Here is a 13,996-nt window from a genome sequence, read left to right as displayed (position 1 = left end):
CATACTTTCTATGTTTTCATTATTCAATACAGTATTGTTTTCTATTTGTTGCATCTAATTTTGTGTCATGCTTAATTTGTGTAAGTATTTATTTTAATTTATAAAACTCGCAACTTTCAAATAGTGAGATAATTTGTTTTCGAGTTATATAATCTAGTTTATATAGTTTGAAAGTTATGTAACAATAGAGATAGTAGTACTTTTTTACATAAACATATGTATTTCATGATATTTTATGAAAAAAATTCTTCGGACAAATTATTTAAATATTCATCTATTATATCACATAATTTTTTCTAGTTCTCACATCATAAGAAGGGCCCCAAAAAATTTTTTCGCACCGGGCCCCGAAAATCTCGGCCACGCTACTGACCCCGTGACTTGATCTGTCCCATCCCAAATGCCAAAACAGATGAGTTCTAGCAAAATCCTGTAGCACACTTCTCATGATTTCAATGCCTATCAACATACACAACCAGATTTCATCTTCTCCATCATCAATCAGAACTATTGTAATTTGTAAAGCTTGCACAATGTATAGTTTGATCACAAAAATAAGTATGTAATATATATATATATATATATATATATATATATATATATATATATATATACGAGTTGCCCTTTGACAAGGCATTTTTAAGATAAACTTCATTATATTTTAGTTTCGTTAGAAATAGTTTGCTCACTCTAGTACCCGAGAAACTCCAAAGGAGTGACCCGAGGAATGTTATGAACCCGACCGGCCCGATTCCAACCCTACCTAGTTGATATTAAACAATTTGTTAAGTTTGTGGTCATCTAACTCAAAACCAATTGACAATGAGCAGAGATGGCCTATCCACCAATTGACAATGAGCAGATATGATCTATACAATATGAGTGGTTGCTAGATAGTCTTTCTCCCATGTGGAACTATTCTCACACAATTCAAGGTCTTTTTCAAGGACATCAACTTGTTTAAATATTTAAGGCTTGCCACAAAATTGGTTAACTTTGAGGTGATGGGCCCATCCCCACATTAATTGTGCAGGACTCGTAGTTGACTCTTTTTTCAGAGCTGCGACAAATATAAGCCCACATAATAAGAGAGAGAGAGATTATGCTTACAAATGAAGAATCTGACCATGATATTGTTATTATTCAAGTTTGTATCTACCATGGTATTTGTTCTAAATAAAAGTGTTGAAGCCTCATCAGAATATAATTTTGGTTTCGTCTACAATGGTTTCAGAAATGCAACTAATCTGCATCTCGATGGAGTAGCTTCTGTCACACCCAATGGTCTCCTAACATTCACCCATGACGCCGCAAGAGAAGTAGGCCGTTCTTTCTACTTCCGTCCGCTTAAATTCAAGATCAATAATTCATCATCATCACCACCAGATCCCAATGGTAACACTACTGCTAGAACAACTACTCTTTCTTTCTCTACTACTTTTATATTTGCCATAATCCCCAAGTATTACGATTTAATCGGTAGTGGAATAGCCTTTGTTCTTTCACCTCACAGAGAGGCTCAACCAGGACCATTACCAACACAATATCTAGGCTTATTCAATGCATCAAACAATGGAAATCCCTCAAACCATGTCGTTGCTGTGGAACTAGATGATAACTATAGCCCTGATGTAAATGACATAGATAACAACCATGTCGGAATCGATATCAATAGTGTCATTTCCGTTCAATCTTCTCCAGCCAAGTACTTTAGTAGCAAAGAAGATGGTTTCAGGAACTTAAGCCTTACAAGCGGAGAACCAATGCAAGTTTGGGTAGAATATGATGGGGTGGAAAAGCAACTTAATGTAACAATAGCTCCAATTAACATACCTAAACCAGATATCCCACTCTTATCTTTGTCCCGAGATCTTTCAACTGTCATATTAGATTCTATGTATGTGGGGTTCTCTACAGTTACCGGATCATTTTTAACATCACATTATATATTAGGATGGAGCTTTAAGATGAATGGGAGAGCTCAAGAACTCGATCTCTCGCGACTTCCTAAGCTACCTAGAATAGGATCAAAGAAGAAACCAAAGATTTTGGTGTATGGGTTACCTATATTTGTCCCAATTCTTGTGTTAACAATGATCCTCATCATCTTTTTTATCATAAGAAGGAAGTGGAAGTTTGCCGATATTGTGGAAGATTGGGAGCTCAACTACGGTAGCCAGAGATTCAGATATCAAGATCTATACATTGCTACAGAAGGGTTTGGAGAGAATGAGCTTCTTGGTGTCGGTGGCTTCGGAAAGGTCTACAGAGGTGTATTACCTACTGCTAAGCTCGAAGTAGCCGTCAAAAGAGTTTCCCAAGATTCTAGACAGGGCATAAGAGAATTTATAGCGGAGATTGTGAGTATTGGTGAACTTCGGCACAAAAACTTGGTACAATTATTAGGTTATTGCAGACGTAAAAGGGAGTTACTTTTGGTCTACGATTACATGCCTAACGGAAGCCTGGACAAGTTCCTCTTTGGCTCTCAAACGAACTCATCACTGACACTAAATTGGAACCAAAGATTTAAAATCATCAAAGATGTGGCAAGTGGATTACTTTATCTGCATGAAGGGTGGGAACAGGTTGTGATTCACAGAGACCTCAAGGCTAGTAACATTCTATTAGATGACGAAATGAATGCAAAATTGGGAGATTTTGGTCTAGCAAGGTTGTACGATCGTGGAACCAATCCTCAGACAACCAATGTGGTTGGGACATTTGGTTTCATAGCACCAGAACTGACTAGAACTGAAAGGCAACGACCAACACCGATGTCTTTGCATTTGGACAATTCTTGCTTGAAGTTGCCTGTGGAAAGAAACCAGCAGAACTATACAAATCTGAGACCGAAGAGGATCTAGTTTTGGTGGATTGGGTATTTTCTTGTTGGAGTAAAGGCTTAGTTTTAGAGACAAGTGATCCAAATTTGAGAGGTGAATATGTGGTCGAAGAGATGGAGTTGGTTTTGAAGCTGGGCTTGCTTTGTTGTCATGATGTTCCAGAAGCTAGGCCCACCATCAAACAAGTTGTGCAATACTTGGAAGAGGATTTGCCACCTACAGAGATGCAGGTCATTAATATGAGCAGCAGTATCAATCAGGCAATGTATTCACAGGGTCAAGGATTTTTTCAGGATTTTTCTCTGTCGTATCCTTCTTCTGCATACAATGCATTCACAGGGTCATCGTCATCGATTGCTGAGTAACTCCTCTCTGGTAGATTAGTTTACTTTCATAAGTTTGAGTAGGAGCTAATATAATTTCATAAGTTGATTTCAAGTTAAAGCTTTCTCTGTCATGCACTCAATGGTGGATTAGTAGTCTTGGAATCATTGGAAAAGACTTCTGCCAGCAGCCTCAGTCAAGCACTGGTCAGTCAACTGGACTCCGAAATAAACACATTCTGATAGTTATAGATTGGTAGGGGTGTGCCAGGGCAATGCAATAGTGGAACACAAAGGCGACACTTGAGAGCCCCATCAGCAAGCTACTGTGATCTAAGCCAAAATGCCTAGAAAGGTATTCTCTCTCCATTATATCTTGTGTGTCTTTATAATAGCTTTCCACTTCTTCGGTTGTCTAAACCCATCTGTGTGGGCTATTACAACCCACCCTCAAGTTATGCTTTTTCTTTTTGTATTGGTCAGCCGTCAGCGTGTCTCGAACTCGGGGACTTAGAGGGTGGAAAACTAAATCTTCTACCACTCCAACCAAGTGTTGTTTGCCCTCTAGTTACGTTTATTCATAGATTCATAAACGAGTTTCATTTAGGGACTACTGTTCTTAAACTGGAGGATACAGAGTGATTGCAGTTGTTGTAAAAAGAATATATGATGTATTTAGTTGCAGGATTCCTAAGTAGAATTTCTAACAAAAATGGGATTTAGTAGGAATCAAGATTCCTTCGTCTATTTGTCTACCAAAAATCTTTACGACTCTTGAATCCTAAGGATTCATAAATCTAAAATTTGTATTGGACCAAAATCTCACTCTACCCCCTAAGATTTGTTAGGATTTTGGATTAATAAACAAAATTTCGAACTTAAAATCAACCAAAAAATTACTTCTTTATAAAAAATTTCTGCAAAATAATATTTTTAAAAAATACTTGTTTTTCAAAAATCGTTTTTTTTCAAAAATCATATTTCCAGGAAAAGTTCATTTTCGATAATCGTCTTTTCCTGAAATTCCATTTTTTACCCAAAAACCGATCTTTCCCTATAAACCAATTTTTCTTGAAACTGTTTTTCCCGAAAATTATGAACATTAACTTTCGAAGAAAACGATATCTGAAAAAAAAATATCTCGTTTTGAGAAAACGAATTTCTTCAAAAAAAAAAAAAGTCTAAAAAAGCGTTTTACAAACTCAAATAATAATAAATCTTAGGATTTTTATTACTTACCTAAAAAAATTACTTGGATTCGTGATTCCGCCATCCAAATTTTTTCTGTTTGGACGCTTGCAATTGTTGTGAAAACACAAGAGAAGATTGCGAGTTTATCCATCTACAGGCAAATAAATCTATATAAACTTGGCCCGTGCAAACATTGAACATTAAATTGGCAGGGGTCGCGCGATTAAATTAATTTAGTAGATTGTGTATCACGCATATCCCTTAAGAATTCATAAAAAAAACCAAAAGAAAAAGAGCATGTTCATTGTATTAAAAGTCGGAGGCACCGATAATTATAGTTCATCATAGGTAAAGACACTGTTGCCGACAACCATTACCTTCTGGGTGGAATTGCCACAACATGGGCGTTCTTCTTAGCAAGAATTATTGTATTAGGATAATGGCTAGGAGGATTTGGAAAACATTATGACATTAAAATTTCCAAGATTTAGCCAAGGGTTAGCTCAGGACCCCACTACTTGCCGTATTTGGTCAAACAAGAGAAATGAGTCTGGATATAATGATGATTCAAAGGGGTCTAATTCTTACAAAATTGATCAAAGAAAGAATATTGATTATCGAACCAGTTCGCCTAGCTATATGCATATGACCAATTGATCATAACAATTCTAAATATAAAAATAGGAAAAAAAAATTATCAACGAAAGATCTTTTTCTGATAATTATACCGGCCTTGTTATTTTTATTTTGTGGTCATATCTAGTATTCAGAGTTTGCCTCAATTTGGTATTGCTCTCGTGGCTCGCACCGAAACAGTGTTTTACCCCTAGATGTCTAGTCAAATGTTGCGTCTCAACGCATTTTGGGGAGAACCAGCTAGCTCTGGGTTCGCTTTCGCGTCTCTCTAAAATTACAGTCATGGTAAAATCTCTTCTTATTACCTCTCGCGGGAAAAGAATCCCACAAAGTATTTGTACAGGACAAAATAACATTAAAAAGAAAAACTTGTTCTAAAAAAAATGTGGACCTGCCGGCACCGTCGAATCACTAATGCCGGCTTTCGTCCTTGCTCGACGGGTGGGTCTTGCAGTCAAGCTCCCGGTCTGAGGAAACCTTGCACGCCTGCGTTATCTTTTGGGAGCCATCCCTACCCCCTCACGTCAATCCCCACGAGCCTCTTATCCATACTCATTCTATCACGGCGGGGGAGCGAGCCAAAATAGAAAAACTCACATTGGGTTTAGGGATAATCAGGCTCGAACTGATAACTTCCTCCACGTCAAGGCCGAAGCAAAGATATCCACGGGGTCGGTGAATGCGTACCTCCTCTATCACAAATTATGGCGTAGATTGCACCACTTGGGTAGATCTCAAGCGAGTGCCCCTCATAAAAGCAATGGAGGTCACTAACCTAGGCCATGCCCTTCTTGATCAACCATTCATCCCGTCCAGGTAAGTACGTTTTCAAGGTACTCATCCACCTTCTGTTGTACAACTACTCTATATACCTTTTTCTTTTAGTTGATGGATGTGGGACAATCGAGTATGACATTCTGGTCGTAAGTGGATAGAGTTTGCGTCGTCTAGCTTTTTAATGCTAGAAGAGATATATGATAGATCCTATAAGTAGAAGGTGTGATAAGGTTCTAACCATAAGTAGAATGATCATCCGGTAGTCCATTATCGATGAATATTGAAGCGTCTAACTTTTTCGTACAAACATCGAGTCGTTTAACTCTTGCTCCCAACTTCTAAGACGATAAGTCAGAGACTTTAAAAGAGTCGGAAGCTCTATAGAGATAAATGTTAGAGGAGATAAGACAAGTGAAGGCTAGAGTACTATTGTCGAATATTGGATCATTTGTTTGCAGGCAGTCTCCTATATTTATAGTGTTGGAGGTGAGGACGAATTGATGGTGACCAGCTGGTTACGGAAGCCATTACTACGTAAAGGTAGTTAGCCATAGATGATCCTCGGATAAGGATCAACTGGTTGATCCTCTTACGTGACGTGTCGATCGTACAGACGATCTAACAGAATGATTTTGCAGGTACGCACTAGCGTACCTCTGGAGACGGCGAGGATGCTACCGTGTATGTGCGATAAGCTACTGGCTATTAACGTACATCCTTTGTGGAGCAAATATAAGACACGTGGTGTCCTGACGATTGTGGATCATGCAATAACTTTCTAGCCGTAGGATGACCTCGTACTCGTATGTGGCAATTGTGCGATATATGTCGTGCATGCCTTACATCGAGGCAAATATGGACTTTGCAGTTAAAGGTTAGGCGTATGGGTAGTGACTTGGATCACTATTGGGCCTTGTTACGGACATTTTTGCACAATGAACACCCAATCTGTTGTCGTGTCTCGCGGATTTTATCTTCACGAAGCGATTGAACCTTTGTTTTTAATGACACCTCATTGGACGAATATTTGTCCATACATAGCAAAACTTTCCATAAGGTTATCCATTCTTTAATTGAAGATGACAATGTAGAAGGGCATGCTCACTGGATTATGGGTAAAGACAATGTGAACATTCTAAGTTATTACCAATGTATTTCCTAATCCGTTGTGTTTACGAGAAGACGGTTAGAACAACATGTCCAAAGAAAAAGGTTGTTCCTGGAATGGTTTTTGTATTCGAAATGAAATTCCAATGAACTTCTTGATGATTAGGATTGAGATCAATTGCTAATTGCTTGTACATAGAGCCAACTGAGAATAAACCAGTTTTAGCAAGTTACCAATGCATAGTATCTAGGTCTTCAATTTGAATTTCAGTGGCTCTATTGTGGTCACATATGTTAGTTTTGAAAGTGTTAGTGAGGATACGTTCATTCCGTTGATTGTCGACAATTAGCTGAGAGACCCAAGTTAAGTTGGAATCGTATTTATTATCAGGAGGAGGATGATTAGGAATCCAATAGTCGTTTCATAGGTTAACTCTTGTGCCAGAGTGTACTTCCCATATGGTGTGGTTATTGATTTTATCGATTTGTTTACGAATTGCATCCTAGGTCCAAGAGTGAGATTGACTCGTTGCACCTGGGTGTTTGGTCTTCAGGAACTATTTGGCTTCGTAATATACATCGCCCTGTAAGTATAATCTGTTCATAATCAATAAATCACATTTTTTTTTGTACCCCGATTACTCTCTTGTGGTTGAGCTTCATAAGGATTATTTCCCCCAACTTATCATCTTCATCAAGAATTTGTTGATCTTCTTCCTTTCTTCCTTTAATGAATAACAAGACCAGTTTTTTGTTTCTTTTTTAGAAAATTTAAAACAATTATATTGTTTTCTCTCGTTTTCGTTTCTTTATTCATCGAAAATTTTATGCCATCAACCCGAGGCCCCTCGGTTTTTTACCCAACCGAGCACACTATTGGTTGAGACTTCTAAATCACTCGTCACTTCTTTTTTATTCCTGCGAACAGGCCTACAGGTATGTCGATCTTCATCGTCCCATCGTTAGCCACTATTAGTTTTTCTCTCTATGTTTTCGTTCCGGAAACAAACAAAAAGTATTACGCATCCTCGTGCTTTTTTAAGGAAATAACAAAGTTCCCAGATTTTTGTTGTTTTGTTGTCACTGGAGACGATTGAACAGTGTTGTCAATAATCACTTCTTTCTTTGTTTTCACAACCAACTTTGTTACTACAAAACAAAACAAGTGAACTAAATCAAAACAAACAAATTTTAGAACTTGAGTATTGGTTGGAGTGTGTCAAGCCAATGCAATAATGCAACGCAAAGGTGACACTCAAGGAGTCAAGGGCCCCAGCAGCAAGCTACTGTCATGTAACTTCACCATTGAGCATTTTCGCATAGAAATTCTTTTCAATAAGAGTCAAGAAATTCTTATGAAAATTGAGCATTTTCGCATAGAAGATGTAGAATAAATATTAGACATTCTAAGAAAGCATTTCGCAATTGATTTACCAAAGAATAAGTTTTCATTTTCAAATACATTGGAATGATTTCAGTTTTTTATAACGAAAGAAGATTGAAATTGATTTTGAATCTTCAGCACAATCCGTATATTCGTGATAGATCTAAAATTCCATTGAATTAATGTATTTAGGGAATAGTCGCTCCAAAGAGAATCTTCCCAAGAAACATATGACTTGGTTTTTGCTTTTCTATTTCACAGGTTGAGTTAATTTTGAAAAGAATGATTTATCAATAGGTAATGTTGCTCCAATACCCAACCAAAGGGTCTACAGTACTGACCAGTTATGCTAATGGATTAACTCACACTATTTCCAACTGATTATATCAATTCCTTAGATTCATGAAGAACAACCACACAACAATTGCAATTGTTGTGAAAATACTGTAAGAAAATTGTAAGTTCCTCCTTTATTGGAGACCATTTTAAACTAGTTCCTCCAATAAGTGTGTGGTAGTTTATTATCTTGAAGGTTCTTTCCCAATTTTTTTTTTGAGTTATTTCCTAAATGACCCCCCTACTTTATGAGCAGCTTCCCGTGTAGCCCCCTATTTTGTCAAAAATACCTAGAATGATCCCCTTTTTTCATTACAGTTAAATGTTTGTTAACTCTCTCTCTCCTCCATCATCGCTTCTCTCTGTCACATCATCTCTCTCGCCACATCATTATCTTATCTAATAAAGTCGTCGGCCGATCAAAATTTCCGGCGACCTTCATACTTAATAATAAATTAACTTTCTCTCTCTCCACCTCACCTATCTCATCTCCGTTCGACAGACCTTCGAAGGTTTGGTTTAGATCTGGTGAACCAGACCACCGGCGAAGGAAAACCTATTCGCCGGAGTGTTTAGAGAGAGGAGAGAGATTTTTTTTTATGTTTGAAGGTCGCTTACCGGAACCTTCGTCGGAGAAGAGAGATGTGAGGTGGAGAGAGAAAAAATTAAGTATGAAGGTCGTCGGAAATTTTGACCGACCGACGACCTTATCGGAAAAGATGATGAGGTGGGGAGAGAGGTGATGAGATGGAGTTGAGAGTTAACGGACATTTAACGGACGGAAAAACTGGGTCATCTGGGTATTTTTTATATAAAGTAGGGGACTACGCGGGAAGCTGGTCATAAAGTAGGGGGCCATTTGAAAATAACCCTTTTTTTTAATTGTTCAGCGTGCCTCGAACCCTTGACCTCTAAGGTGGAAGACTATACCTCTTACCACTCCGACAAAGAGTCGTTGGCTTCTTTCCCAACTTAGGTAGGTAGGACCTGAGGCTCGTTCTCTTCTAAGACAAACCAGTTTTGGATAGTTCAAATCCTTAATGCAGGCTACTTACGAAAGCACTCGTATGTAATTTTATTTTTTTGCTTTCTATTGATCTTAAACAAGTAACAATATATATATATATATATATATATATATATATATATATATATATATATATCTATATATATATTTACCTCTTCGAATACGATTTTCAATCATGTAAACTTAATCTCATTTGTTTATATCTGATTTCAGTTCTCTCGCTTGGGTACTTCTCCAATTTCACCTCTAGTTGTGATTATATCTTTGTTCTACATTTTGTGGTATTAGCAGAGTTATGAAGCAAAGAAAGAAATTTGAGTTGGAAGATCACAAATTTAACATGGTATCAGAGCTACGCTCGCACGTGGTATGCTTAAGAGTCACACATGTTCCACGTCACCTGAAAAGAAAAAAAAAAGACATAGTGATCGGCTAAAGAAAAAACGTCACACGTGAGAGCGTGTGAGAATAATGTCACATGAGAGAAGTGGTATCTAGCAACCAAGAATATATGTCTAGGTCATCTCCACTCATTATCAATTGATTTTAAGTTGGATGACCACAAACTTAACAAACACTTCTTCTACTGTTGATACTCTGTGAAAACTTAGGTTTAGACCTTGATAGAACTTTATCACTGTTGAATATAGGATATATTCTCTCAATATATCATATATACATAATATAGAATATATTCTCTCAATATGGGATATATATTGAATATATTGATATATATGATATATGAGATATTGTTGAATATAGGATATATTCTCTCAATATAGCATATTTACATAATATAGAATATATTCTCTTAATATGGGATATATATTGAATATATGATATATATGATATATGGGATATATGGGATATACTAAATACGTTATATAATATATTCTATATATGTAACTTTTGTAATTATATAAGGGGAAGAACATCTCCTATTGTATACACAAGAATTAATTAAAACAAAAGAGTTTATCTCAATCTATTATTAATTTGTATTAGTTTCTACTTATTAGTTAATACTTGGTATCAGAGCAGGTTCGGTAATTGAACCTGGTTATTTCGAATTGAATTCCGCTGCGAATCTTGAAATTGAAAGCTCAATGGGTTCCAATGATGATGCAACAATGGTACTATCAAACCCTCACGTTGTTCATAACCACATCGATGCACCCTTTCCATTAGGTAATACCCTGAATGAGAATAATTACACCCTTTGGTCAAAGGTCATGAAGATGCGTATTAATGGTCGGAAGATGTGGGGGTATATTAGTGGCACTAAAGCGAAACCTGCAGAAGGAAGTGAAGAATATGAAAATTGGTACTCGGAGAATGATAAGGTGAAGGGATGGTTGTGTGACTCAATGTCCACAACACTAATGAACAGGTATGTTTGTTTGGAAACTGCTAAAGAAGTTTGGGACTCTCTTGAAGCTATATATACAGACACATCTGATGAAACTCAAATCTTTGAGTTACATAGGAAGTGTTTCTCAACAAAACAAGCTGGTCGATCTATTGCGACCTATTATGATGAATTAGCAGCAATTTTTCAAGAAATTGACCAACGCAACAATGTGAAAGGAAAAAGTGCTGAGTCTATCGCCATCTTACAACAATATGTAGGACGTCTTAGAGTTCACATGTTTCTTTCTGGATTAGATAGTATGTATGATCAGGTGCGTGGTGAGATTCTTCGAAAAGACCCTCCACTTACTTTGGAACAGTCTTATCAGACAGTACGAAGGGTGTCAGTTCACAAACAGGTGATGGGAACCCAAACACTTGTAACTGAGTCTTCAGTTATGGCAGTCAACTATAAAAAGGGACAACCTCAAGGTTCCTGGAATTCTCACAAAGAGGCTAGACCCTTACGCCTTGATCTTGAGTGTACCCACTGTGGAGAGAAGGGACACACAAAACAGAAGTGTTATGAAGTCATTGGGTATCCGGAATGGTGGGATTTTACAAAGCGACCTAGGAAAAACATATCTGCGAAGAAGGATTCTGCTATAATTCCTCCATCAGTGAATGTTGCCCAGTCAGGTATGAAAACTAAAGGTAGTGTTTTATCTGTAAATTCTTTGAATAATACTTGGTTAATTGATACTGGTGCATCAGATCACATGGTAAATGACACTAGCATATTATCATCCATTATACCTTCAACCCAAACCTCTATATACACAGCTAATGGTGGTTCCTCTCCTGTAATTGGGGAAGGTTCCACTGACATATCTGAAAATCTGACATTAAACTCTGTCCTCATTGTTCCCGCGCTAGAGTATAATATCCTATCAGTCAGTAGGATCACTGCTGCACTTGCATGTACTGTGACGTTTTGGCCTCAATTCTGTATTTTTCAGGACATAGTGACGCGGCAGGTTCTTGGTTGTGGTGTTAGAAAGGGCAATCTCTACTATTTGGACCTGTCTAGTAGTGGAGAGCAGAGGATTCATCAGGTGAATAAAGTTGGAGGAATTGAAGAAGCAAAAGCTAATGTTTGGTTATGGCATCGGCGATTGGGTCATCTCTCCTTCGGATATCTTCAGAAATTAAATTCATCGTTATTTTCGAAGTGTAGTGTTTCAGAATTTAAGTGTGATATTTGTGAACTTGCTAAAAGTCACCGTATTACATATTCTCCAAGTTTCAATAAAAGTTCAGAACCTTTTAGTATTATTCACTCTGATGTATGGGGTCCTGCACGTATTCCTTCTTTGTCTGGAGCTCGTTACTTTGTGACTTTTATCGATGAGTGTACTCGTATGACGTGGGTATCGCTACTCACTCATAAAAGTGAAGTCTTTGAAGTATTTAAAGTATTTTTTCAGATGGTTTTGACCCAATTCCAAAGGAGGATACAAGTGTATCAATCTGATAACGGAGGAGAATTTACTAGTAATGACATGGCGAAGTTCCTGATAAATAATGGCATTCGACATCAAACTTCTAACGCTTATACCCCACAACAAAATGGGTTAGCTGAACGAATGAATAGACAACTGTTAGAAGTTGTTCGTGCGTCTCTTTTCGGAATGAATATGCCATTAAATTATTGGGGAGAGGCGTTAAAATCTGCTGCCTATGTGATAAACCGCACACCATCTAGGGTCATTGAATTTCAGACCCCTTTCAAAAAACTCCATGACCTTATCACCATCCCTGCAATGCCAAACCTAGAACCACGTGTTTTTGGGTGTGTTGTCTTTGTTCATATACCTAAACATCAACGAGGAAAATTAGATCATTGTGCTCGAAAGTGAAGAACATATGAAGGCAGTCTTTCGAATACTAAGGTACTTGAAGAAATCTCCGGGAAAAGGTCTCTTATTCCGGAAAGGTGGTGATATGGAAGTAATGGGATACACCGATGCAGATTGGGCAGGAGATATAACAGACAGGAGGTCAACCTCTGGATATTTTACGTTTGTATGTGGGAATATGGTAACATTTAGAGCTAAGAAGCAAAAAGTTGTTGCTAAATCAAGTGCAGAATCTGAGTTACGGGGTGTGGCTCAAGGGGTGTGTGAATTACTATGGATACGAAATATATTGAAGGATCTTGGATTTAAGCTTGTGCAAGCAATGGATCTGCACTGTGACAATAAAGCGGCAATTAGGATTGCACATAATCCAATTCAACATGACCGTATGAAACATGTTGAAGTGGATCGGTTCTTTATCAGAGAAAATATTGACAAAGGGTTCATATGTCTTCCATTCGTAAAATCAGAAGATCAACTTGCAGATATTCTTACAAAAGGAGTTTGCGGACGAATATTTAACAAAGCGATTGACAAGTTGGGCATGATTGACATCTATGCTCCATCTTGAGGGGGAGTGTTGAATATAGGATATATTCTCTCAATATATCATATATACATAATATAGAATATATTCTCTCAATATGGGATATATATTGAATATATTGATATATATGATATATGAGATATTGTTGAATATAGGATATATTCTCTCAATATAGCATATTTACATAATATAGAATATATTCTCTTAATATAGGATATATATTGAATATATGATATATATGATATATGGGATATATGGGATATACTAAATACGTTATATAATATATTCTATATATGTAACTTTTGTAATTATATAAGGGGAAGAACATCTCCTATTGTATACACAAGAATTAATTAAAACAAAAGAGTTTATCTCAATCTATTATTAATTTGTATTAGTTTCTACTATCACTTTATTGATTTTTCTCAAGTAAGAAATTACAATGATGATGATCTTATTTATATCATCTAGAGAGAGAGAAACAAATAGTTAGTTATAGAGAAAGAAAGAGTGATTAACAAACATAACTAACTCTTGTTAATGGTTGTTATGT

The 13,996-nt window shown here is 36.9% G+C and overlaps 1 protein-coding gene, 1 long non-coding RNA gene, 1 other non-coding gene and 1 pseudogene across 4 annotated transcripts in view; 3 read left to right on the top strand and 1 right to left on the bottom strand.

Annotated features, from left to right (window-relative positions):
- LOC147564551 (uncharacterized) overlaps window positions 1–13,996 on the top strand; it is a 40,463-nt gene that overhangs the window by 22,082 nt on the left and 4,385 nt on the right. The window lies entirely within an intron of this gene.
- Window positions 1,036–3,882, top strand: LOC147564554 (L-type lectin-domain containing receptor kinase IV.1 pseudogene; annotated as a pseudogene). Its single transcript, XR_015227604.1, has one exon. The product of XR_015227604.1 is annotated as an L-type lectin-domain containing receptor kinase IV.1 pseudogene (transcript).
- Window positions 5,663–5,820, bottom strand: LOC147564553 (U1 spliceosomal RNA). Its single transcript, XR_015231519.1, has one exon. It is a non-coding gene; the product is annotated as a U1 spliceosomal RNA (small nuclear RNA).
- On the top strand, window positions 10,675–12,310 carry LOC147564552 (uncharacterized). Its single transcript, XM_086647796.1, has 2 exons — window positions 10,675–11,676; window positions 11,997–12,310. Exons 1-2 carry the CDS (start codon window positions 10,734–10,736, stop codon window positions 12,032–12,034), a joined length of 981 nt encoding a protein of 326 aa, XP_086503922.1. The 5' UTR covers window positions 10,675–10,733; the 3' UTR covers window positions 12,035–12,310.

Source organism: Eschscholzia californica, unplaced genomic scaffold (genome assembly GCF_041429995.1).
Source record: "Eschscholzia californica isolate CP2 unplaced genomic scaffold, dmEscCali1.0.p SCAF_1, whole genome shotgun sequence".
Lineage (NCBI taxonomy): Eukaryota > Viridiplantae > Streptophyta > Magnoliopsida > Ranunculales > Papaveraceae > Eschscholzia > Eschscholzia californica.
The sequence above is the reverse complement of the archived record's forward strand: the minus strand, read 5'-3'. Positions and strand labels throughout refer to the sequence as shown.